General features: G+C 37.0%; 2 protein-coding genes across 5 annotated transcripts; one reads left to right on the top strand and one right to left on the bottom strand.

Moving 5' to 3' along the window:
• Positions 1-981: 981 nt before the first annotated feature.
• LOC114715395 (transcription repressor OFP14-like) lies at positions 982-2,057 on the top strand. The gene has a single exon (XM_028900233.1). The coding sequence runs from the start codon at positions 1,082-1,084 to the stop codon at positions 2,033-2,035; it is 954 nt and encodes a 317-aa protein (XP_028756066.1). The 5' UTR covers positions 982-1,081; the 3' UTR covers positions 2,036-2,057.
• A 3,477-nt stretch (positions 2,058-5,534) lies between these two features.
• Positions 5,535-26,048, bottom strand: LOC114715397 (regulator of telomere elongation helicase 1 homolog). 4 transcript variants are annotated; one of them, XM_028900235.1, is made up of 23 exons: positions 25,912-26,048; positions 25,111-25,367; positions 24,495-24,652; positions 24,268-24,349; positions 23,933-24,080; positions 17,901-18,057; positions 17,487-17,770; positions 17,289-17,334; positions 16,088-16,229; positions 15,847-16,001; positions 13,965-14,056; positions 13,791-13,889; positions 13,625-13,693; positions 12,225-12,311; positions 11,120-11,179; positions 10,925-11,040; positions 9,034-9,091; positions 8,858-8,963; positions 7,658-7,728; positions 7,209-7,557; positions 6,962-7,122; positions 6,181-6,326; positions 5,535-6,026 (listed from the first exon to the last, which is right to left on the bottom strand). In XM_028900235.1, the coding sequence occupies exons 1-23, from the start codon at positions 26,011-26,013 to the stop codon at positions 5,960-5,962; spliced, it is 3,012 nt and encodes a 1,003-aa protein (XP_028756068.1). In that variant the 5' UTR covers positions 26,014-26,048; the 3' UTR covers positions 5,535-5,959. The 4 variants fall into 4 exon arrangements, with proteins under 4 accessions (XP_028756068.1, XP_028756069.1, XP_028756071.1 ...); XM_028900236.1 differs by lacking the exons at positions 5,535-6,026; positions 6,181-6,326; positions 6,962-7,122 and having other exon boundaries at positions 7,413-7,580; positions 8,844-8,963; XM_028900238.1 differs by lacking the exons at positions 5,535-6,026; positions 6,181-6,326; positions 6,962-7,122 and having other exon boundaries at positions 7,425-7,557; positions 8,844-8,963.
• Positions 26,049-26,441: the final 393 nt, after the last annotated feature.

The raw sequence follows: 26,441 nt of genomic DNA, 5'->3' as shown, positions 1-26,441 counted from the left end.
TATATTAAGAACGAGATAGTATTATTTATACTACTTTTTTGCCTAAAATATATTTGATTTTTTTAATTGATATAAAAGTATATAATTTGTATAATAACTTCATATCTGATAAACATAGTCATAATTGGATTATATTATTATTTATTTTAATAAGTCATATACATATCCTAACAGGAAAAAAGTGGATAAAAAATCGCCGTTCAATCTTACGAGGGGCATCTTTTTCCCTGTCTAATGCCAGGAAGGTATAATAAAACAACAACTTTTCCAAGATTATATTTATCTTCCCAACAGTTACTATCCGATAAAAATATATAAATAGATATTAAAAGTATAAAAAAAATAAATGCAGGAAGCTAAAATTGAAAAAAAAAAAAACAAGAAAAGAAAGAAAAGACAAGGCTGTATACTGTTTTTTTAAGGGGGGAATTAAGTTACAATGAGCATATACAAACTACAATGAAATAATGCTAATCGCTTTGTTTAGGAAGGAAACAATTAATAAAACCGCTTAATCACTCATTTATTTGTAAAATTAAGATAAATATTGACCAAAATTTAACCGCCTACTCAACCTTGATTCACTTCCAAACTCCGACTAATTCATAACAGTCATATAACCCACAAAATCAAAAAGAAACTCATGTAACGTTTATAATATAGTAGTATTACTAATTAAATTCACCATTAATTATTCACCCCTATAAGTTTCAGATCAAGTTCATACATAAAAGGCCACCCTAACAAATCTGGGAAGCTATTCTTATCTTACAATTTTTTTTTTCAAATCATTTTCACACACACACACACACACAGAAATACATATTTTATTGTAATTTTGACCATGCTTACCAAGAAAACATTTCCAATTTAGTCTCCAAAATTCCTCATAATTTGGTCAAAACCAATTACAGCCCTCCATTTAATCCCATTGCCAGTTTTTATTGGAATTAGGTCAAGAATCATGATTCACACCAAATTTCTCCCCACCTTGTCTTGTTGCTTTTTGAGCATTCGACATAAACCCTAATTATAAACCTAATTTTGATAATTCCTTACCTTCCTAATTTAATTTCCTTCCATGTCCTTCTCTGTGTATATAAAACCACACTCCAGTAATAATGCTGAATCATCGTCGTCTGAACCTCGTCAAGCTTGTCAAGTGCCATCAATCATGCCTAAGAAGCTTCAAAGGTCCCTCCATGGCTACATCTCCAAGCTCAGACGAAACCCTACTCCCCAAATCAATTTCTCTTCTTCCAAAAATTGGATCTTCTCTGCCTGCAAGCACCCTAAAACCTTGTCTATCGACGTTGATCATCGAAGAAATGAAGCGCAAGCTCAAAACGATGACGATGCTGCCTCTCTATCTGATGTTGATCGCTTTCTGTTTGAGAATTTCAAGTCTCTTTATCTCAGAGAAGATGATGAAGAAACGGAGAGAAACGCAGAATCTGAACAAGAGATTATTGAAGCTACTCAACCGAAATTAGACCCGATTTTGTTTGACTCGCCGCGTCTCGACCTTGGCCTCCCGCCGGATCTTCGTGGTTCCAACCGGTTCTTCGTGACGCCGGGTTTTTCTGGCTCTCTGGTCGAGGATGCTGCAGCGAGGTTGAGCATGGCGACAACATGCGACGACGAGGCTGGTTCAAGCTCGAGCTCGACCACAACCCTCAATGATTATCCGAATTTATCTAATGATGATCGTGAAAGACAGGCCGTGGAGACGATTCCTCGGGATTTCATCGCCGTCTTGATGCACTCGCCGAAGCCGTACGACGATTTCCGGCGGTCCATGCAGGATATGGTGGAAGCGAGGTTGAATAATCACGAAAGGGTGGATTGGGATTTCATGGAAGAGCTTTTGTCTTGTTACCTCAACTTGAACGAGAAGAAATCGCATAAGTTCATACTCAGTGCTTTCGTGGATGTCATCGCCGGTATGCGTCGGAGATCGGAGACAGTACCAGCGACACTGCCGCGAAGCGTTCGAACGGTGAGGATCGGTAGGGCGTCACGGAGAAGAAGATGAAAAAGAAAGCAACGTCAGATTTGGGTCCACAAAATATTTTGATCGACCCGAGGGGAGGGGGAAAAAACAGAAAATGTATTTTAATTCTGTTTGCTTTAAATATTTATTTTCTTAAATTTTATTTATTCCTATTTATATATACGTTTCTGACTCAGAGAATTAAAACTTACCAAAAATTAGTACAAAAAATAAGATTTATAAACTAAATATAGGCTGCTCATCAATTCGGCACTATATTATTGCCTGAATTAAACTAAAAGGTTTGAGTATTAAAAGTATTATTAAATTAATAATTAAAACTAATTTGATATTCAGTTTAAATATTAATTTTTTATTAAGAAAGTAAAACATATTTTGAATTATATAAGATTAATGTGAATATCTTACCTGTGCTGTATTCCTCCACACAGACAAAGAGTTTATATGCTTTTTTTGAATTTTAAATATATGTATTTTTTTTTATTTGATCAAGGGTTTTTTTTTTTCGAAACTTAAAACACAGAGAGTTTTCACTTCTCCAAACAAATACGCTTTACAAAATTTGAACTTATATTTTCTTTTTTATGAAGATAAGGTTGTTTATCACTGTAACTAACAGTTTATTGGTTATATAAATATATATCAGACATCATAAAATATTTAATTTTTGTTAGATACAACAATACAAATAATCGTTCTCAAATGAAGTAAATACGCTATGTGATGTGCCCGTTAAAATTCGTTAATGTGGTGTAGTTGAACCCTACCAGCTTTAATGTCAATGTTACTATATATTTAGTATACATGGCACTTTGCTTCATTTTAGAACGTTCATATGTATTGTTGCATCTATAAAAGCTGTATTATGTTAGATGCATGTAGAGAAATGTTTTAGGGTATATTTACACCTTAATCCCCTTATATAAACTTAATTTAAACAATTTAGATAAATGTAAAAAAATATTGGGTTTGAATAGATTTTGGCATTTTCCTATGTAGGCATCACATGCAGCGAGTAGTATTGTAGGATTTGGAGTAAGAAGGAAGTTAAATATTAAATATCAATATTTTTAAATGTTCAGAGGTTATTTATTTTTTAGTGTTGTGGTTTTCTGTGAGAGATTACTGTTATTGATGTTGAAACTGTCTAACGCATGTTCCCCGCTATTCTATTTACTATGAACTCCCAAACTCTCTAACATTGCTTCCATCCAAAAACAATGTCCCTCTCTTGATTTTGTCCTACTGGAAATTAAACTATAAACTCACTGGCTCTTGCTTAATTATAATTCCATTTCAACATGTGGTAATTAAATAAAAGAGTAGATAATTAAATATAATTATATTCAAAATTAACCGCCAAACTACAACTATCATTAAATAATTATGCTCAGCACTTTATATTTAAAGGGATTAAGTTTAATTACATAAACCATATAAGGTTAGGAACTTAGGATATATATTTGATTAATTCAATTATGTATAAATTTTGGAATAGACCCCAATTCAAAGAAGTCCATGGATTGATCCCATTTAAGATTACGAAAGGCACTTTGATAATTAACCATTTTTATATAACTATTATATGGTCTTTGAACATTTACCTTCGCTACTTGGCTCATGGACATATTTTGGTCAATGTGAGTTTCATTCCCTCTTGCATATATGGATCCATTATAAATCATATTGGTGTCAATGGTTGTTTGTAGAGCACACAAAGAGATTAAAAGGGGGGGAAAAAATAGTACGAGATGACTTTAAACAACTTTTTAATTAAAAAGTCATAGCCCTATATAGCTCTAATAACCAATGGTTATTAGTTTTATATGAAGAGTGCTACCCTTTACTATGTTAGCACTTGCTTTTAGGTATCATGAACTCATGATCTCGGTGACTTTTAATGTTGTCACTCCCTGCAATCTTTTTTTTTATATATAAAATCTTCTAATTTATAAGAACATGACTTTTTAAGATATATACATATTTTCATTTTGAAAAAATCCCATCATATTACTCGGATTGGGAGTTAATAAAATGAATAGAATTTTATTACCAATATTTCTGTCACGTTTCTTACCAATATTTCTATCACCTTAGTAGAGAGTGAAAATGAAGATAAAGAGATGGAGAAGAGTGCTTAGAAACAAATTGCATAGAGCCTCGTGTTGGCATGCCATAAAAAAAATCAAGTGGAAGCTAGCTCATTAATGGTTAAAGCAAAACTTCCTCGCCACTGGAATCAGGCAATATCCAAGACAATACTACTTCTGATTGGCTGATCTAAATATAGTTAGTTAACTAATTTATAAAGATTAAAAAAAATTAGTTAAGTTAATTATTTACAAAAATACGTATTAATTTTCTTAGATGAATACTTGTTAATATGTGCAAGGAGAGTTTGAAAAGAGAATTATAAATATAGGAGGGTTTAGGGTTTAGGGTTTAGGGGTTAGGGGTTAGTAGATTATAGTCTTATATCAAGGATTAAAAAAAGCCTCTTTACTAGCTCTTATGTTAGGACCATAGGTAGTACAAGAGGATTGATTTTACAATGTTCTTTTTCCTTGATCATTTCATACAATTCTCATTAAGGATTATAAATAAGTAGACTTCTTCAATTAATAATAGAAAAAATCACAAATAAAGACTGTGAAATTTGAAAAATTATAGATAAGGACTTATTTATTAAAATTATTATCAAAAGCTATACTATTATTGTCAAAGCCCATAATGATATTGTAATGGGTCGCTATTTGTAATTTCTCATATTCCATGATCTTTATTTACGATTTTCCCTTGCTAATATCTTCTTGTCCATCAAATTGACCGTGCAATTGGGACCAATGCTTCATGTGTTGATCTCCATTAACTAGTAAATGCTTTCATTATGCTGCGCATGTTGGGAATACGAGAGAGATTGATTTCTTATCATGCTGGTCAAAACTCGATGCCCCGCTTTTAAAGGATGTAGAAATTGGAAAGAAAGCGGGGTGGAAATGGGGTTTTCAGAATTCTACTTCCATTTTGACCTACTCTAGCATGCCAAACAGGGCATAAAACCAGCCCTCACGTTCCCGGCTCTTTTCGCAAAACAATGTTTTGAAAAATTCGGATAAAATTTAAAAAACAATAAAAGTTTTCATTATCAATTTAAAAATAAAAGTTCGAATTAAATTTAAAATGCTTTCTGGACCTGAAGAGAGTAAAAGAACAGGAGGTTGGTCCTTTCCCCTACAATTCATCTCTCAGTATCCAAAGATTGACAATGAACTGGAAAATTATATCCATAAAAATCCAAGTTTGACTTATCTCTCGTGACATGCGAAAGATCCTCCATAAAACAAGTTAAAACACCTACCATGAGATGCACTGTTCAATCTCAAATATTTGGCAAAAATGAGACAGGTAATATAGGGACTTGTTCTGAATCATGTTGCTCCAGCTCTTCAAAAATTCCTGCTTCACCAATATTTGGATTTAGCGTCTACTTTTTTCAACTATTCACACCTGATAATTTTCCTCAGCAGACCAATTCGATCATCAAAATCCCCACAAGAATCATTCCTTTAAACACTCGGCTTTTTTTTTTTTTGGCGGTCTTGTATAAACGCTCTTGCATTGCATATACTCCAAATAGTGCCTGTACCCTCCGAAGTTGCCACCACAGTTTGGAGCTTGACTTAATTCTCCCGGAGCAGACATCGGTGGGACCGTTCCCACAATAACAATTATGGAATGCCAATATCAAGAGAAACTTCGATCATGTATGAAAAGCATTTTAATTTAGTCCCCATCTAGCAGCTACCCCAGCCTTTTGCATGACTTTTATTTTCATTCATTCCTATTCACATCCTTGAACGTATATCCAACCAGAGGTGCCAAGCACCTGTGTTCAAGCTGAAAGATTCTCATTAAGAGTGCATCTTCCATTCAGCCTATAAGTTTTTAGTTGTTTTCTTCAACATACTGCTCATACAGAGAATGGTATTTTGCAGGAATGTAATCCTTGAACCTGTTGAAAAGAGGAATGCAAAGACGCAGGTGGAGGTGATGTCAGAAAATCAGCAATTTCAATTTTCTTCTTACACAAAGCATCATGTAATGAGGCCCCTATTCTTGTAGAAGAACAAGGCTTAATAATCAGAACTTAAGACATCGCTTAATACCTTTTAAGGAGCGGTAGCCTCTCAGGTCCAGAGAACAACCCGCATATGGACTGCAAAACTTCACTCATCATCATGGCTTTGGTCTTAAGAGCTTTCATATAGCTCACAAAGTCTTTATACTCTGCACCACTGAGCTTCTCCCTAACCTGCAAGCCATCATTAAAACAAACGATTTGTTAGAGTTCCCACCTATAATATCAAATGTAGTATGTATTAATTTATTTCAAGTAAAGAAAAATTTTCATTTAATATATTATGGTTGTCATTCTCCCAATTTTACTTGGCTCTGCTTATTTTATCACATAAACGCCATCCATGGAACTTATCCTACACGGATCTGTAAAACAGTCCCAATCCTATAAGCAGTAACACTTTCTACTAACTCTAAACCCTTAATCAGAAGCAACGTTGAAATGAGAGAATAAAAACTCAGACATAGCATCGAAGTCCAAATTCTGATCTTGACCTAGGACTGAAATTGTCTAAAAAGAATAACATTTAGATAATATGACTTATTTCACTTGTCGGGCCTCTGCAGCTAAACATCTCAATAAATCATACCAATGAAGCAGGTTATCAAATAAATGAATGTGACCACATGCCAATATTAGACCACATTTCAAATTTTTTTCTTTGATAAGGAATCCCAGGTTTAATTTATCCTCTTGCATCATGCATGATTGCAACAGTTCATCACGAATTTTCTATCGGTACCAAATACTACATTCCGCACCACTCATGCGTGTAGGCAGACCAGTGTTCCCAGCATCGAAGGTCATACCTGAACAAGGAACGCTGATCCCCGGGTTTCCTCATCTGCAGGAGGTCCAGAATCGGGAGCACGATTGTCTTTTTGTGTAAGGAGGTCAACATTCCTACTCCTAACTTGGGGGGGATTATCTTTATGCAGCAGTTCCACACCACTTTGAGCATTTTGACGTACTATGTTCAAAAGCAAGTAAGTTCCCACAATTCGCTTCATTGATAAGTGAAATAAGATCAATCTGATTCATAATATATATTATTACCACGTGTATGCTCATCGGAGCGTTCACTATGTTGCATCAAGTCATACTCTCCACTTATAAATCTACGCTTCTTGGTGGCAGGTGCTGTCTCTATATCCTTTACTTTTTTGGCATGTTGAGCACCACCAGCCAAATCAATTACTTCATCGACTCCTGATGAAATCTCCCTCCCTTGTGAAACATCAATACATATGTCCCTTGAATTCTTACAGCCTTTAATCTTGCAGTTGTTAAAAGCCAGAGCAGCACGATTAGCAGGCATAATTTCCTCAAGATTCAGAACACAGACTTCTTTAACACCAAGTGAAGGCAATGCTTTCGAAGAGATATTTTGAGTCACTGACGTAGTCTGCATAGACAATCATTAAGAAGCTAAAGAGAAACATTACTGGAAATCAGTAATTTCAAATAAAGATGAGTATAGTCATAATGCACAGTCAAGAACTTACAGGAGGAGAGACAAGTTGTTCCAGGCAAAATTTGTCCGGGCAGTGCTCTGATGACTTTTCTGCGAAATTCCCTGTATAAGGATGGATTATCTATTTCAATCAAAGTTCAAAATGTTGGTCTAAAAAACAAAAAAATCAAAGTTCAAAAAAAAAGAAATCAAAGAAAGACTGCTCTTTTGCTAGAGATTCAGATTTGAAATAATTATGGAGACTGCAGAAATGGAATCAGAAGACTGCTCTTAGATAAACGACAGCAAGTGACTTGCAGCTGAAAGTCACAACTATGTATTTTCGATCACTAATTATCTGATATAACCCAGAGATGAGACAACTGAAAAATGCTGTAGGACTTTGATTAATATTCAAAATAGGCTTCTCTATTGTAACAGGAGAAGCAATACAGTGACAAATAACAGAGACACACTCCCTGTTTACAATCCTCTGGCTTTCGAGAGGCCAGTCCCCTCCTCACGCTTTCAACACTCAAAAATGATCCATGCCAACCCTAGAGACTCCAACGTCTTTCATATTACAAAAAGCATACGGCACAGTCGCCAAAATAACCCTAAAGTAAAAGCTAACAGCCAACAGCAAACCTATAGCCACCTAGAGTTTTACTCCAAAAAGGTAGGAACACCAAGTCAAACCTCTGTCCCAACAAAAGATGCCTTTCCGTTTTCCATTATTCCTCCAGATTGCCGTTTATATGTGTGGTCAGCAAAGGTGAATGTATCATCATCTAAGAAATTTAAGTATATCCAATTAAATGGATTGCCAAACAAATTCACCATTAGAACCAGCGGCAGCATCAGTATTTTATTTTCATAATTAACTTTTTTTCTTTTTTCTTTTTTTCTTTTTAAATATTGTCTACCTTAAATATGGCAGCACCCAACAAACAGCAGAGCCTACACAACTAACCCCTCAACCCCCCAGTTTTCTTCCCTGTAACTGGAGGTTTATTGAATCATGACTGTGAAAATAGCAGTCCATATTCATTTCATATATAAGAAAAATTCATATTTCAACATGTGACTGCCGTTTCATAGTAGAAAAACCTTTAAAGCATACACTTCCTCACTACAACTTATTTGAAAAAAGAGAAGACCAAGTTTTCCATAATATGATAGAAAAAAAAGTGTGAACGGCCAGGCCCCAAACGATAAAAAGATAAAGAACACAATACCAGACCATACTGACCCCCATTTTCGGCTTCTAATAATGACAGCTTTGTAGGGCCGCGACTTCCTCCATCACGGAAAAATCGAGTTAAGGTAAAAACTACTTCTCCAAATTTTGAGAAACACTGCAAGAATATAAATAAGTATGAGAACTTTTAATCCAAAAGATGACTCCATTATAAAAAAATATTGCACCTTGATGTGAGGCTGTATCCAACGTGAGACTTGAGATTGACGGTGTGGATATGCAAACCTATAAATAAAGACCAATCAGTAAAACACAGAGGCACAAGTGAAGCTAAAAATCACAAGCGTCATATCATAAAAAGGTTGGAGATTTTAAAAAGAAAATAAACAAGACTGTAGTATTCCAAGACTACAAAATTCTCTTGTACAGGGTTTTAGACCTACAACCAACCATGAATTTATAACTATTTAATTAGAACAGATTAAATCAATTAAATAGGATGCTGATTGTGTCAATGATTTGTTGGTGATTATGATTGATCACTATAAATAATTAGTATTGATTATAATATTGTAAATGATTAGGGAGACTATAGAGATTATCATGTAATTATTAGTCATTGATATTTTGTTTTCGTATCCTTAATATAAATAACAGGCTCATTCAGGTCTGTACTTACTGACCACATTGTTTTCTTCATGGTATTAGAACCTCAAGTAACTGCATCACTGCAATCATTGATCCTTTTATTTCCCTTGCCCTACAACGCTTCTTGGAGTTGTTCCCCATTCAAACTACTGTGCATCACTTATCTTGGACAACAAGCCCCCGCCATCATCCTCAAACATCATCAACAAATCATTTGATGTCTACTTAAGTTCTAACAACCCTCCCACAAGTCGCAACCAAAAATCTACACATCTAGCCATCTGCATGCAAACCATCTCTTCTGTCGCCTAAAGTTTCAGTTCTAGTTAGGAACCTCCAATTTATCTAAACCAACTCTCCAAACTCACTGGTCGGCTTTATTTGTGCTATTTAGTGATTTTTCATTGTTGTCCAGCCCTATTTCGTGGTTGTCAGCCTCTATTCAGTGCTTGTAAGGCCATTTCTTTCCCCAAAGGTCTCTTTATCTAATACATTATATTCAACTTTATTGTACCCTCCTTGCCCCACAAAGTGGATGCTCTTCTTCTCTATTTTCAGGAACTCCCATAACTGCTTTTGAAAATTTGGGAGGAGCTTAGCTTTCTTTCACTATCAAGCATCCAAGTCTCTTGCCATTGCCGCTATCACACAGAATAGCAATCCCACAGCTTGTATCTCTCAATCTCCATCTCTTTAAGACCATGCAGTCCAATGGTATTTGGGCTTGTCCTTCACCCAACGGTAAGTCTGTTGTTGGTTGTCAATGGTAAGTCTGTTGTTGTTTCCAAGGTTTCAAAATCCCTAGCTTAGTTAGGGCGATACTTTTTCCCCAGTGGCACAAATCACATCCATTTATTGTCTATTGCTGCCCTCAACTAGGGATGTTCACAAAACCAGGTAGCCTCGTAGGCTCAGTGCTTCCCATCATGCCGCAGGCAAACAGGTCAGGCTGCGGACATGTTGTCTGCCCAGCCCAAGCCCAACCCTGTACAAACATGTAGTTCTTTTTTTAAAAAAAAAGGATTTTATAAACATTGTTTGATTTCGTAAGGCTTTTTTTCCTTGATATATTTTATGTAACAAATTAACTCGAGACTTTCTAATATAATTTTCTTTTAATTGTGTAAAATTTCAAATTGATTTCTTAACTAAAAATTATGTATAATTATTATTATTAAGTATTCATAATTTTTTAAAAATATTTTTTATTATGAAATTATTTTTCAAAGGAATATATTCAAGGTAGCTCACTCAGACTAGGGTGGTGATCTCAAAGAAAGTATGAGGTAGATGTTTCGGAAGAAATCAGTATCTTAGAATGTCAACCTGTTGACACTCAAGAAAAAGTGAAAAATGGAATTAGATTATTTTTTCCCAAGTAACACCTCAAGAAATAAAAGCTAATCATAGTCTAGTTTACTGCCAAGATACGCATTTTAGAGAAATTTAAATTAGAAAAATGGCAAAAACCTTTCATCACAAAGGATAATTGCTCCATAGTCATGGCGGTGACGAATTACACGGCCAACAGCCTGATTCACTGCACGCGAAGCTTGCTGATTATACCACTCTTCTCCAGTTAAAACCTGATAAAAAATGAGCAAATATAATACAAAGTACAAAGGGGAAAATATTATTATATTTATCAAGTCATGCTAACATTACCTTACACAATTCTCCTTGGGTTTGGGATTGTTGATCCAAATACTCTCGCTTTAAACGAACCTGCATATTATTTAATTCAATAAATACCTTTTTGCAATTGTTGATTGCTACAAGTTGGCCAAAAAAAAGAGTATTGATTCCTATAAATTAGAAATGACTGTCATGCGATTGCTTTCTGTCTATTACAAGGGCAATTGAGGGGTAATTAATTAACAGGTGTGTATTTTCAAGTTTGAAAATTCGAAAATAAAACCTGGGGCTCAGAAATTAATTTTCAGCAGGTTTCGAAACATAAGGTCATGTATAAAGCACTGATCTTAAAACGACCCTGAACTGGCTCATTTGACCAGATGAACCTGGAACTAACCGAGGTTCTGGTTGAGTTCAACCCCATAGCCAGAGTAGCCAAGAACTGGACCCATTGAGATGGTCGGCTACCAGACATACTGGCCTCACAAATTGCAATGTTAGCTACTATTTCAACTAATGAAGAACAGTTATTTACTCTACAACTAAAAAAAGCAAGTGTAAATTTAAACCCCCAACTTTTGGCCCCATTGAAGTAATGGCACGATGATCATTTTCCATCAAAATTATTTTTCCATTCCATCCATTTCCATTTTTAAGGATAGAGAGTAATGACAACAAGGGATCCCACATAACAAAACGAAAAAAAAGGCCTCACAGCACAAGATTCAAGACCCCTGGAAAAACTGTTAGACCTGAGGCCTCAAAGGTTCACCAGTACAAGCTTTGGCCATGAAGAAAAATGAAAGTTGTGACCTGAGGCCACTGAGACTCAAAATCACAAGTTCAAACAAAGAGTTAGACTCAAATGATAATTGGACTCCAAAAGTAAAAGGCAAGTGAAGTTACATTTGAGGGATAATGTTACAAAAACTTTTAAAGAAATGTGGACCACTTCTAAAATGAAACAAAAAATGAATGGCATATAACCTCGTGGCAATCATAACAAAAGCTATTATGTTAAAATGGGTGAGTCAAAGCATAAGGCCATACAGAAAGTTAGCTAAATCAATAACAGCAACTTGTAAGACAATAAGTCTCAGCAATAATAAAGGTGGGAGGGTTAAAAGAAACAAACCTTAGGATCATTACTTGTGGCAAATGGCATACCAATTATCATCACAGCTCTTCCAGCATGGTCTGCAAAATCTAATCCTTCACTTACCTATATAATTAACAACAATTAACTTCTATATACTAGCATAAACGAACATTAAAGTCACCCAAGCAAGCAAGACATGCTAATCAAGGCAGCTTGGTAGTATGTACAAGTAAATGTACATCTTGGCATTTCTGTCCTTTTCTTTTACCAGAATCAAAACAACTGGACTTCTATAATGTTCATGATATATGGCAGCACAAGTTAATAAACTACATAATGAGATGCAAGATTGTGAGGACTTCTATATCACAAGATGCATGCCTTGCATAGAACCGCACACAACAATAGTGTGTCATGTAAATACTAAAGACAACAATTTGCAATTTAGTCCATGATGAAGTATCCTCGTCATAAAGATTGACATGTCATGAAGGATACTTAAAGAAGCTATAGAAGGGGATCCATTGGTGAATAATACATCTAAAAAGTTGGTTATTGATAGAGTCTAATGGTATCATGTAACTATAGCTGACACACTTAGTGGGATAAAACTTGTTATTCTCGTCGTCATTGGACTAACATAAAGGAATCCATTCACAATCTTCAAGTATTTTTCCAAAAACTAAGATGCATTGCAAATCAGATTTGTGTAGAAAAGAAGCGAGACTTGTAACCAATATTGGAAGGAGCAAAGGAAGGAAAGAAAGAAAGAAATAAAAGAAGCGACTACTAGACATCCTCCTATTCTAGATTGCACATGCAAAGAGATTAAAACTAATAAAAAGTGAACAACGCATGCTATGTTTTTGTTTTTGTTTTCTTCTCGTTCATAGACTCAAGAATTTAATATAATCAGCACATCGAGCCTGTGTCACATGAAATGGACATTTAGCCAAAAAAAAAATAGAATGGTTTGCTTGCCCTAAACCTCCATCTCTTGCAACTAAATCCTATTTCTCTGTACATCATCAATACAGGATATTCAGAAAATCTCCAATGATTATAGGTACCTAAATCAAGAGATTTTCATTAATCTCAAGTACCAATAAAATTGTAAAAACCACCACCAGTTGGTCATCGTCTCAGGTAATCTACAAAGGGTTTCTTGCAAGTTGCAATATTCAGTCAGTTCAAGCAATTAAAAAATTATCAGTGCGAATGTTAAGACTTAAGAGCCTTAGAAAGCTTCTATCACATTAAGACTTAAAAGTCCAAACTTGGGTTGCGAATGCAGGAACTCCAAATTAAACCTTCATGGTAAATCTGTCAGTTCAAAAGTCAACTTTAAAACCAAACACATTGCAATTTTTATCAATCTAAACATAATACAAGTCTAGCACACTCATTTTTCTTCAATAGTCAGCATCAATAGATACCTTGCCACGACAAACAGCGAAAAATACTGCTCCAGATGCAGATGTGTCTTTCAGCTTAGATACGTAATCCTGCCCGAAATGTCATTTAGCTTCATCTTTAGAAAAAGATGTATTTAGATATTAATTGCGGAAGAATGTTTTTCACTTTATTAAGTGTAATTGTCACCTCAATTGATAGGGAAAACAAGGAAGATTGCCTGGGTTCTATGACAGGTTTCTTATGTTTGCAAATTCTCTCCCATATTGATGTTGAATTTCCATTGGTCTGAAAGGTAAAACAAAATACATGAGTTGAGAGCAAAAAGATTTTGCACCTTCATTATTGATTTAACAATCTTACCATGTTTTTCCAGCACCCAATGCATTGGTCCAAAAGGTAATAAGATGGGAAGAATACAAGCAGTCCATCAGGAACAATTCGAGCCAAATTGACTAAAACATAAAACACTATGATTAGATTATGAACAATCAGTAATAATCATCAGGCTTCTAATGCCCATATCCAAGGTCATCAAAATTAAGATCTCATGAAGGAACAGAAAAGGGGCAAAATAGTTTTAAACACTAAGGCCACGTTTGGTAGGAGGGATTGAGGGGGAGGGCATGGGATTGGAGGAGGGATTGGGTGATTTTGTCATGTTTGGTAGGAGGGATTAAAGATTACCAGGATTGAGCAATGCCACATTGGTGGGATTATACAATCCTACCTTCCCCCTGGTAATGCATTTGAATCGTGGGACTAAAACACATAAAAGACACAAATACCTATATTACAATAATGTTAAGACAAAATATATATTTTGTTACAGGCTTGAAATATTTTATTTCAGACAGGAATATTTGGTTACGGACTTGAAATATTTTGTTTCAGATAGGAATATTTTGATAACTGTTTGAAGTGAGATATGGATTATCTTACTTGAACTTATATTACAGGAAATTATAGTAAAAACTGTCATTTGCTTCTTATCTTTTGATCTTACATATTATTAACTTCAAAACGCATTACTAAGTTTTAAGAAAATTATAATTTTAAGGACCTAGTGATAAATTTTTCTAATAAAAATTTTATAATTTTAAGAAATTATTAATAATTCATCGGGATAAATTTTAAGGAAGCATTGACTTTTTTTTATTACTTTTTTTTTTTGCATATAAATTTGTTGGGATACGATAGGAAGCCATTTCTTTAATCTATTATTTATTTATTTATTATTGTAAAATGAGTAAAAATTTAATGTATTTATTTTTAAAACAATATATATGATTAGGTGGTTTCCTTTTTATTAGAAGAGGAGTGTATAAGGTTGGAGTCCTAAGCTCCAAGATACCGAGGGGTATTATAGTCTTTTAATTTTATATATCTTATTATAAATAAAATAAATACATGTATTCCTTCCACACATTACCTCCTACCAAACATAAAATAAAAACCCCATTCCCAATCCCATTACCATTGCCATTCCCAATCCTATTACCATTCCCATTCCATCAAAATCAATCCCTCCTACCAAACATGGCCTAAGTATAAAGCTATCAAAATTAATACTAATGAACCCATCAAACAACAAACACAAACACAAAATAGACAAAATTCAATAATACATTTTACGCAAGGGGAAAAAAGTTAAGCAACCATTGGAGACCCCATGTCATCTGATAATGATGGCACATTAAAACTGGGCACGACAACCACAAAATTGACCACGGAATTGAGAAATAGACTCCATTCCATGAGAAGACATTTAGCACCCATGGCTGGCCTTCACTTTCTCTTCTGCAGATAAACTCACATCCGAACTGAAAATCATCCATCCCCAGCAGGCACAAACAAGAAAGAACCAACCCCAACAAGCAAGAAGAAAGCATTGCACAATGGTACCAAAAGACAGAACCAGGAACTCAAATGACAAGAGAAGGACACAGAGCAAAGGATATTTAGCCTCTGCCCATTTTTTGAAGTAGCATCTTCATATTTTTGGGCAACAAAGTAATCAAGGCATCCTGGATAGCCAAGATTATGCATTCTATCTCAAGATTCTACAATCTTCATCACAAAAGCAGGATTAAGCCATGACAAGAATGTGATGCTCCTGTCACTAATACTGATTCCAATGCAGAATTTTTCCCCTTGTTAACAAGATAGGTGCTTGCAAAATGGCAAGACAATTAGCACATAAGGCTTAAATCAACCTACTCAGCATAAAAATAATGTCACATACCAATTGCATTACCAAGCTCCTGCTTGTACTCCATAGAATCACGTGTGCGATAGGAAGAGTTAAAAGTACGCCCTGAAGGACCAACTGGTACAACTCCAGCCCAAATCTGATTTGGGGTTATTACATGTGGGTTTTCTAGTCGAATGGGAAAATCTCTGAAATGTCCAAAACCCACTCTGTTAAGTACTGTGACAATAATGATATTATCAGATAAAATACAATTAACAAAAATGATTCTTACATTTTCAGCTCCTGAGCAAAAGATTCCATGGGAGATAATGTGCCAGAAGTCAATATAACAGAGCCAACGCCCAACTTTGGAAAAGCTTCCATAGCTAGTCCTGGATTAAAGCACCACCAACTAAGGACCCTTGAAGCCTTACCTACAGCATTGAAATTTGAAGTCATCATAACAGAAACTTGAAGGAATATCTACATTTGCAGCATCACATTGTTCTATGAGAAACAACTTTCAGTGTCCATAGAATGAAAAGAGTATCTTCAATAACAAGGTTATGGACTACAGTTCAGAGAGTTTAAACTTTAAAGCATCAAATTTGCTCACGAAAAAAAAAAATTTAAAGCATCAAAAGGGACAACTAACCTTGATTATATCTATTATATTGTATTATAGACTATAGTTCAGAGAGTTTAAACAGAAAGGTAATGTAGTGAGGATAAAAAGACCAAGGAAAAATGACAGAAAAATACATGTTGAATTTTAAAAAGAGAAATAGTCATGCTAACTACTGCTGTAATGGTTTTGACTACATATGTAATGGTTTAACTACTAAAAATCTGTCAAAATCACCTATTTGTCATTTTGAAATTCAACAGATATTTTTCTGTCATTTTCCCAAAAGACCAGATCAAACTTTTTGTTCTACCCATACTACTATAGAAAAGGGATTCCCTTTTGGCTTCTGTTTATTTTTTCTCCTTGGAATCTCATGAGTCTTGGAAGAACCGTATGGAATATTTGCTGGTTAATGGGCCATGATTCATGGACATTCAGTGACCAAAATCCCGATGGTTCATTGCGGGTTAATGAGCTGAAGTCAAATGATTTTGTTTCCTTATTCAGTTCCTATATCACAAATCTAATCTATATTTATGCTGTTTGTTTCCTTTCCTAGTAGAAACTGATTAGCTGAACTTCCGCGGCCTACACCCCTTCATATAAAGCTACTATTGTCCTGAATGAAATAAGAAATTTCAGAGTCAATAATTTTCTAAAATTGGCCAGTTTTCCTATAAACCCAATGTCTTGTATTTACGAACACTCCAAAAGGAGAAGGGTGTGACTCCAGCATATCCACACAACTATAAAAGGAAATATACATGTTTGTCATGCAAGTAGATAAAGATGCCATGTGGCCTGTTCTAGCATTGAATAGAAATATCATAGTCCCAACAATCTACTATTATAAATCCCAAATTACCTTTAACGCTATCAGCAGCTTTTGCATCAACCTCCTTCACATGAACCTTTTACGTACCAAAAAACAGCTTTAAAATCAGAAATCATAGAGGAAAAAAGGCAAATCTAGACAAACAAATTAGCTATGATGTAAAAAGCAACGAGACAAGCAAGTCCACCTGAGATCTAACTCTAATTTCATGTGATTCCAGATTCTTACCCGATAGTATTTCGCATGGGCATTGCCTTCATCCCTGAAAACAATGTCAATGATGTCACTTATACTGTCCAGCCTAAAATTGGTGCTACTTGCCTTCTGCTGAGTATCTTCCTCCAGAAGGACCCCAGCATCTTCAATTGTACGCTTAAGCTTAGAAGCTGTCTTATGGGTGATATTAAGATCAGAGAAAAATTCATAGATGTAAGGTCCAGGTTTGGTGTATCCCAGTTCCTTGGATTCAATAGGTACATCAGCAATTCGCTTTTCAAGTTTTAGTAGAAGTGCTGCAAGACAGAAGAGTATTGTAAGTAGTGCTACAATGTAATAAAGTATTAACAAAGAGGCCAGCAAAAACATTGCAAGTAATCCTCAAAGCATTTGGATAAAAATTTAGAACATGGGAATCAAGTTCACCTTTAAGGATAGCAAAATCATCTGGATTCCGTGACTTATCATTTAATTTGTCTCTTCTGTCTATACAAAGATCAACACAACTTTGAGCCTCAGAAATGCAAGCTGTTAGGAGCCAAGAAGGCAAGTCAAAAGAGGCAGCATCAGCACATAAGCTTTCCTGCACAAAGATGGAAAGTCAGCAAACAACAAGAAAATTTGAATCATATAAATAGTATATTTTGCAGAGCATGGCAGTGACGAGGACAGTAAGAATATGTGATAAATATTTAGTTAGTTGTTTAGATTTTAAATTAGTTATTATCTTTTAGTTATTCAAATTAGTTATCATATTTAGTTATTATCACATCAAATTAGTCATTTATTATTTAGTAAGGATAGGTGATGCGGCTCAAAGGGAAAAACAGAGAAAAATACTCAAGAACTGTGATTAATATTCAAAGAACCTCTCCCTTATGATAAGAAGAGTTTTACAATGTCAAAATGAGGCCTCAAACCAGTCACAAATCTCTGGCTTTCAAGCAGCCAGTACACTCCCTCTCCCTCAAAAAAACAGATAAGCCATAGTCAAAAAAACTAGGGACAACATGTCTCTAAGTATTACAAGAGTGCATCGCACAGTTCCCCAAAATAGTCTAAAATAACAGCTATCAGCAACTATAAACTTTCGTCAAAACGGTAACAACTCCTAGGTCAACCTTCTGACTCAACAAAAGGCATCCTACTACTTTCATGTGTCTCTTTAGGCTTCCTTTTGTATGTGTGGGCAGCGAAAGTAAACACATCAATAGGACAAACATTCAAATAGTTTTTCACAAGAAAAAAATATTGTAAGTAGCACAAACACTCCAGAGTTCTATCTATGGAGAAAATCAGACCGCCCAGTCATAAATTTGTTCTATATACATATATATATTTGTAAAGATATGAAATATCATTGTAATTAGTATAGGAAATCAGATATGATAGCATAGGATCAGATTAGATATGATACGATATTATCTCCTAATAATGAGCCATTAATGCCTAGGCTCCTCCCTTGTGTATATATTTTCTCATTCTCAATGTGAATAATACAAGAAACATATTTCCCTTCTCAATATGGTATCAGAGCAGTCTGTATAAGAGTAATTTCCCTCTGTTTAAACATTGCTGCGCCGTACACACACTGTTCCTGCCGTCCAGATTCGTGCCCATCATTAGGGCTTCTTTATTTGGCCTCTGAACGGAGCACGCGCCGGCCAGGGAGGATCGCGAGGTTCCGACCGGCCGAACCCCGAAGTATCGCCGCCGTCCGAGCAGCGCGTGAGCCTCACGCGCCGCCACAGTCTTCACGCGCCGTCACTGTTCGTCCACGCGCCGCCCTGTTTTCCGACGTCTGAGCGGTTTTTTGACTTCGTATCCCATTTTCCGGCGCATCCCTGGTGAGTCTCAGATCTGGGTCGCTCTCTTTGTCATGATCCAGAGTGTTTGGGTCTTGTGAGGCAACGTTGTTGCATTCTGTTTGAGATTCAGATCTGTTTTCTTGCCTCTGGTCATTGATCTGTTTCAAGGCTATGTTTGGAGATTGTTAGTTGGTCCCTGGTGTGACTATTTGCGGTTTCTCATTTCCTTTTTGTCACTATTTGAACCTTTCTTTTTGTTCACCCTCTCTGTTGATTCCTTATGGGTGATACTAAGTCTACAGTTACTTCTGAAGTGGTTCCAGTAGTCGTTAAGATTACTGAACACAAATTGAATTGGACAAATTATCTGGATTGGAGTAAGACTATTCGTATCTACTTGCGAAGCATTGAGAAAGAGGGTCACTTAACTGACGACCCCCCGAAAAATGACTCTCGTCAATCATGGTTGTGGGATGATGCACGACTGTTCTTACAAATCCGCAACTCTATCGACAGTGAGATTATTCCCTCTGTTACTCACTGTGAATTTGTTAAAGAACTGATGAATTATTTAGAATTTTTATACTCAGGGAAGGGCAACATCTCTCGTGTTTATGAGGTTTGCAAGGCTTTCTATCGTGCAGAAAAGCAGGATCGTCCTCTCAAGGCCTACTTCATGGACTTCAAACGAATGTATGAAGAACTGAATGTCCTAATGCCTTTAACTACTGATCTGAAGGCTCAACAGGCTCAACGAGAACACATGGCCATCATGAGTTTCCTTACTGGTCTCCCGCCTGAGTATGAGGCTGTTCGCTCTCAAATTCTGTCTGGATCTGAGATTCCTACCCTTCAGGAGGTGTTCTCCCGTCTAATGAGGACCGAGAATCTTTCATCACTGCCTACCACTGCTCCTGTTAGTGCACTAATCAGTCGAGGCCCAAATGATAGTCGTGGGACGACTAACCGTGGCAATTCAAGGCAAGGGGGAGCGACTCCAGAGTCGAGTGGAGTGATATGCTACTACTGCAAAGAACCGGGCCATACGAAGCGTACGTGTCGTAAGCTGCAAAATAAGCAGCAACGTAATAATTCTGCACATGTGGCAACGCTAGCTAAGGACACGGTCACGATCTCTGCTGATGAGTATGCCCAATTAAAATCCTCCACATCATCCGTGAGTGCTCCTGCTGCTACAGGTAATGAGGCTACTGCTCTTGTCTCTTCTTCCTCCAAATGGATCATAGATTCTGGTGCTACTGACCACATGACAGGTAACCGCCATCTTTCTCCACTTATAATTCTTACGCCAATCCTTCAACTATCACTATTGCTAATGGCTCCCATTCCCGAGTAGTTGGATCTGGCACTATTAAACCTACTCCTTCCATTCCCTTGTCATCTGTGCTAGATGTCCCTGACCTTGCATTTAACCTGCTTTCCCCTAGTAAACTTACTCGCCAATTAAACTGTTGGGTCTCACTCTTTCCTGATCATTGCTTGATACAGGATCTTTTGACGAAGAAGATTATTGGTAGGGGCTATGAATCTGGTGGACACTATTTCCTTGACGAGCAGGGTTCGCATGCAGTAGCTTGTACCGGTGGTGTCACTCCCTTTGAAGCACATTGTCGTTTGGGTCACTTGTCTTTGTCTTCTTTAAAAAGGATTTATCCTCATTTTCAATATTTGTCATCTTTAGATTGTGAGTCGTGTCAGTTTGCTAAACATCATCGTCTTCCGTTAGTCTCTCGAGTCAATAAACGGGTTTCATCCCCTTTTGAGTTAGTTCATTCTGATGTTTGGGGTCCGTGTCCTACTGTGTCAACTGCTGGTTTCAAATACTTTGTTACGTTTGTTGATGATTATTCCCGAACAACTTGGTTATATTTAATGAAAAATCGTTCCGAATTATTTTCTCATTTTTGTGCCTTCTCTGCTGAGATTAAGAATCAATTTAATTCTTCCATTGGTACCCTACGAAGTGATAACGCCAAAGAATACTTCTCTGCTTCATTCCAGTCCTACATGCTTCAAAATGGCATCCTCCATCAATCCTCTTGTGTTGATACACCAGCTCAAAATGGTGTTGCCGAACGTAAAAATCGTCACCTCCTCGAGGTGGCACGAGCACTTTTGTTTCACATGAAGGTTCCAAAACCTTTCTGGGCTGATGCTGTCTCCACCGCTTGCTTCCTCATTAATCGCATGCCTTCTTCCGTTCTTGATGGTGCCATTCCCTACACTACTCTTTTTCCTTCCAAACCTTTGTTTCCCATTGATCCTAGGATTTTCGGGTGCGTTTGCTTTGTCCGAGATGTGCGACCCTCTGTCTCTAAATTAGATCCAAAGTCTCTTAAGTGTGTCTTCCTTGGTTACTCTCGGGTTCAAAAGGGCTACCGATGTTTCTCTCCTCCTCTTAATCGTTATCTTGTTTCTGCAGATGTCACCTTTCAGGAATCCGTTCCATATTTTTCTCCTTCCACTTCTCCTGTACCTCCTCCCTCTGCGGAAGAGGATGACCTTCTAGTATATCCTGTTGTCCCACTGTCAACTCCACCACCTCCGGTTCCGGCTCCTGCTCAGCCTCCTGCACAACCACCTGTGTCTCATGTTTACACAAGACGTTCAAAGGAAACCCTTGTTACTGCACCAGGTTCTGCTCCTCCATTATCTGCTTCGTCATCAGATCCTGAGTTGAGTATCTTGCATCCTGAGCCGACACCTGAGACACCTCCGGTTCCTGAACCAGACCCTTCCCTTGACTTGCCCATTGCTCTTCGCAAAGGTACACGTACTTGCACCCATCCTATTTCTTCATTTGTTTCATATAACCACCTCTCCCCTGTTTCTCGTGCCTTTGTTTCTTCCTTAGATTCTGTCTCCGTGCCTAAGACCCTTCATGAAGCCTTGGCCCACCCGGGTTGGCGTGCAGCTATGGAGGAGGAGATGGCGGCCCTTGACCAGGCTGGCACTTGGACTTTAGTTGATTTACCAGCTGGGAAGAAGGCTATTGGGTGTAAATGGGTCTTCACCCCTAAAACCCGTGCTGATGGTTCTCTTGATCGCCTTAAAGCTCGCTTGGTTGCTAAAGGCTATGCTCAGACCTATGGTGTAGATTATTCAGAGACTTTCTCCCCTGTCGCAAAACTTTCCTCTGTTCGTCTCTTCATTTCTATGGCAGCCACTTATGGCTGGGATCTCCATCAGTTGGATATCAAAAATGCCTTCTTGCATGGTGATCTTCTTGAGGAAGTTTACATGGAGCAACCGCCAGGCTTTGTTGCTCAGGGGGAGCGTGGGAAAGTATGTCATCTCAAGAGATCCTTATATGGCCTGAAACAGAGTCCCCGAGCATGGTTCGACAGGTTTAGTACTGTTGTGCAGAAATTTGGCATGTGTCAAAGCAAGTGTGATCACTCTGTGTTCTATCAGAGAACAGACATCGGCATGATTCTATTAGTTGTGTATGTAGACGATATTGTGATTACAGGGAGCAATTCCTCAGGAATCTCATCACTCAAATCCTTTCTTAATTCTCACTTTCAAACAAAAGATCTGGGTCCATTGAAGTACTTCCTCGGAATTGAGGTCTTGAGAAGTAAGAAAGGCATACTATTGACACAGAGGAAGTATGTCCTCGACCTGTTAAAGGAAACGGGGAAGCTGGGGGCTGCACCAAACAGTTTTCCTATGGTTTATAATCCATTGCTTGATGCTGATGGGAGCATACCAGTTGAGGATCCCATTGATGCTGCTAAGAGCAAACCGTTTGAGAATCCGGAAAGGTATCGCAGATTGATTGGAAAATTGAATTATCTGACTGTGACCCGTCCTGATATCACCTATCTAGTCAGTGTACTTAGCCAGTTTATGGTCTCACCTACTGTCAGACAATGGGAAGCCTTCATTACTTGAAAGGGTCCCCAGGCCGCGGGATATTATACAGAAATCATGGTCACACAGATATTGAGTGTTTTTGTGATGCTGATCATGGTGGTTCAAAAGCCACTAGAAGATCCACTACAGGATATTGCGTTTTTGTGGGAGGAAACTTGGTATCCTGGAGGAGCAAGAAGCAAAATGTGGTGCCACGGTCAAGTGCAGAGGCAGAATATAGAGCTATGGCACAATCTGTGTGTGAGATAGTCTGGATATATCAATTATTGAAGGAGGTTGGTCTTAAAACCTCATTACCAGCAAAACTATGGTGTGACAATAAAGCAGCTTTACACATAGCATCTAATTCGGTGTTCCATGAACGCACAAAACACATCGAGATTGACTGTCATTTTGTTCGGGATAAGCTCAAGGAAAACTTCATTTCAACAGGACATGTGAGATCCAGTGATCAGCTGGGTGACCTCCTCACTAAAGCTTTAAATGGGGTTCGGGTTAACTATCTTTGTAACAAGTTGGGCATGATTGACATCTATGCTCCAACTTGAGGGGGAGTGTAAAGATATGAAATATCATTGTAATTAGTATAGGAAATCAGATATGATAGCATAGGATCAGATTAGATATGATACGATATTATCTCCTAATAATGAGCCATTAATGCCTAGGCTCCTCCCTTGTGTATATATTTTCTCATTCTCAATGTGAATAATACAAGAAACATATTTCCCTTCTCAATAATATTCTTACCAGGTTGTGAGCTTCATCAAATATGAGTATACTATTGTGCCAAGAAATATTCAGGGATTTTCTATACCCACGATCAATAAGATAGTTGTATGGTGCAAATACTAAATCAGCAGCCTTGTGGAGTTCTTTTGATAAGTAGTAAGGACACCTGAGGTAAAGACAAGCCATGTGAAACACACCAGAGTCCAGGCACTTGACAATTTCAGTTGATTGGGAAAAAAAAAGAAAGATAAAAAGAAATTAAAAAAGCAGCAAAGTAACATCAAAATCAAGTTCCAATATCTTGATTTCATAGAGGGAAAAAAACAGAATTAAGCACAACAGCAGGAACCTACGGCCCAAATCTTTTTCCAATGTTCACCAAATCTTCAATATCTATAGGTTCCTCACCAAGATGGGGGTTATTCTTTGAGTATTCTGGAACAAGATCAAAATTACAGTCTCAGGTTAGTCCAAAGATAAATGCCAATGCGTTAAAACATACTGAAATGCACAAAAATAGACATTCTATTACTTAAATTAAAAGTACCCAGGCGCATAGAAAATTGGAATTAGAAATTACCAATTACAAGATCATTATGGTTACATCTACGCTTGCCATTCTTGCCACGCCTTCGGCAGAGTAAATGGCAAGCATTTGTTTGAGTCCTTCCCCGAAGTAGACTCACCTGATCATGAATGCACAATTGCTCCCGAGATCCTAGAACAACCATTTTGGGCCTGCATTGTATGAATAAAGATAAGGTCATGTCCAACACATTTTATATCACAAGAGAAGATAAGCTCAAAGCTCATGTGGGAAACCTTCTAGAAACCAAATAACACCCATTATAGCTCTCAAATCTGTTTCCGTCTCCAAACCACATTCAACAATTCAACGGGAAAAATGGATTACTACATGAAGATATTATGATGTTGAATTTACATGTCAGCAAGACAGTTTATGTCAAACAAGTTCTTAATTCCTGGAAAAGGTCTAGAGAGTAGAACATACTTCGTCCATAACACTTAACATCCTACATGAACAATTACAGAACCAGAACACCAACAGTGATCGCAAAACACGCTATGACAATAAGAAATATTTGTGTCAGGACCATTACAGCGATCGCAATCAACAAACTATATGTCCACAAACAAATTTTGAATCACTACTAGACCATTGTGAACATGTAGACCTGTATGATGTTCTTTTCAACTCTTGAATCACTTGGCGGATCTGGCTGTGAGTGCGCGAAGAATATATGATAGTAGGAAGGTTTGAGGCCTTAGGTTGTGAAGATGAAACGTCTACTTTGCCCTCAGAATTCTCAGTGGTCTTAACATTTGCACCAGTTGAGAAACTGCCCAGACTCTTCCGCCAAGCTAATGTAGCACATAGAAGACAAAGTGTTTTGCCAGTTCCTGTGGGACTCTCCAATAATGCATTACATTTCTGCCAGAAAACAAAATTACGTGTGTAATGAAAGGCTCAGAATACAGTATGATGTTTTGTCTTGGCCTGAAAGACCATGTAAATAATGTAAATAATAATTAATGATACCCATGACAGTGAATGGAAAATGTGAAAAGAATAAACACTAATGATGCTTTATCCTGTAGAGTGCAGGGAAGACAAGAGGAATGTGGAATAGAATAATCAGGGAAGCTAGTGATTTTGAATAAACCACTGTTATCGTTAACATAGTGAACTTGCAGCCTTCTGATTTCCCCCTTGATTGATCGAGTTCTCTTAAAAAACTTGCATTCCACGCCTAAGCTTACCTGAGGAGCGCCACATACTAAACACACATACTAAACGTCAATGCCAGGTACTAGCATTGGACAATATCATACAAATAGTCTAAAAACGGGTATGTTATCCCAGGCCCTTCATTACATTCCCATTTTGTACAACAGACCACCAAATTTTATTTCATAAAAAGGGAAAAGAACTCTCAGGCATCAAAAGGGAGTGGCAACCGTCGTCCCGAACCTACCTCCTGGAGAGATTGTATGACTTTCTCCATGTAAACAAGTTGACAATCATAGGCCTCAAAAGGGAATTCTACATCGATTCCCCGAATCTTGTACGTCGGCATCTTTTCGTTTCCTCTCTAAACTCGAAAATGGAAGGAAAATTTTTTCTTGAGCAAGCTTTGCTCATGAACCCTAAAACTGAGCAGCTTCAATGATAAAAGCGGGTAACTTTTCCCGCCAACGGGTGACGTTGAAACGGCATCGTATTCACGCTGGATACATGTAAACTAAAACGAGTTCGAATTTTAAAAAACAAACAAGTGTTGAATAAATATTAATTTGACAATTTTGCAAAAAAAAAATTGTACTCCTCCTGTCCTTAATATAGGACCCAATTGTTGAGTTAGTTTTGGTCCTAAATATAAGACCCATTTCTCATATTTACCAATGTTCTCTAAATTACCCCTATGGATACTCCCTCAACCATAATCAAATAGAAGAGGGAGATGGGGTATTAAGAAAGATGATTATGGTGTTTTAGGAAAAATGT

Source organism: Neltuma alba, unplaced genomic scaffold, assembly GCF_004799145.2.
Source record: "Neltuma alba isolate B1F8T4 unplaced genomic scaffold, ASM479914v2 tig00011591_pilon, whole genome shotgun sequence".
Taxonomy (NCBI): Eukaryota; Viridiplantae; Streptophyta; class Magnoliopsida; order Fabales; family Fabaceae; genus Neltuma; species Neltuma alba.
The sequence above is the reverse complement of the archived record's forward strand: the minus strand, read 5'-3'. Positions and strand labels throughout refer to the sequence as shown.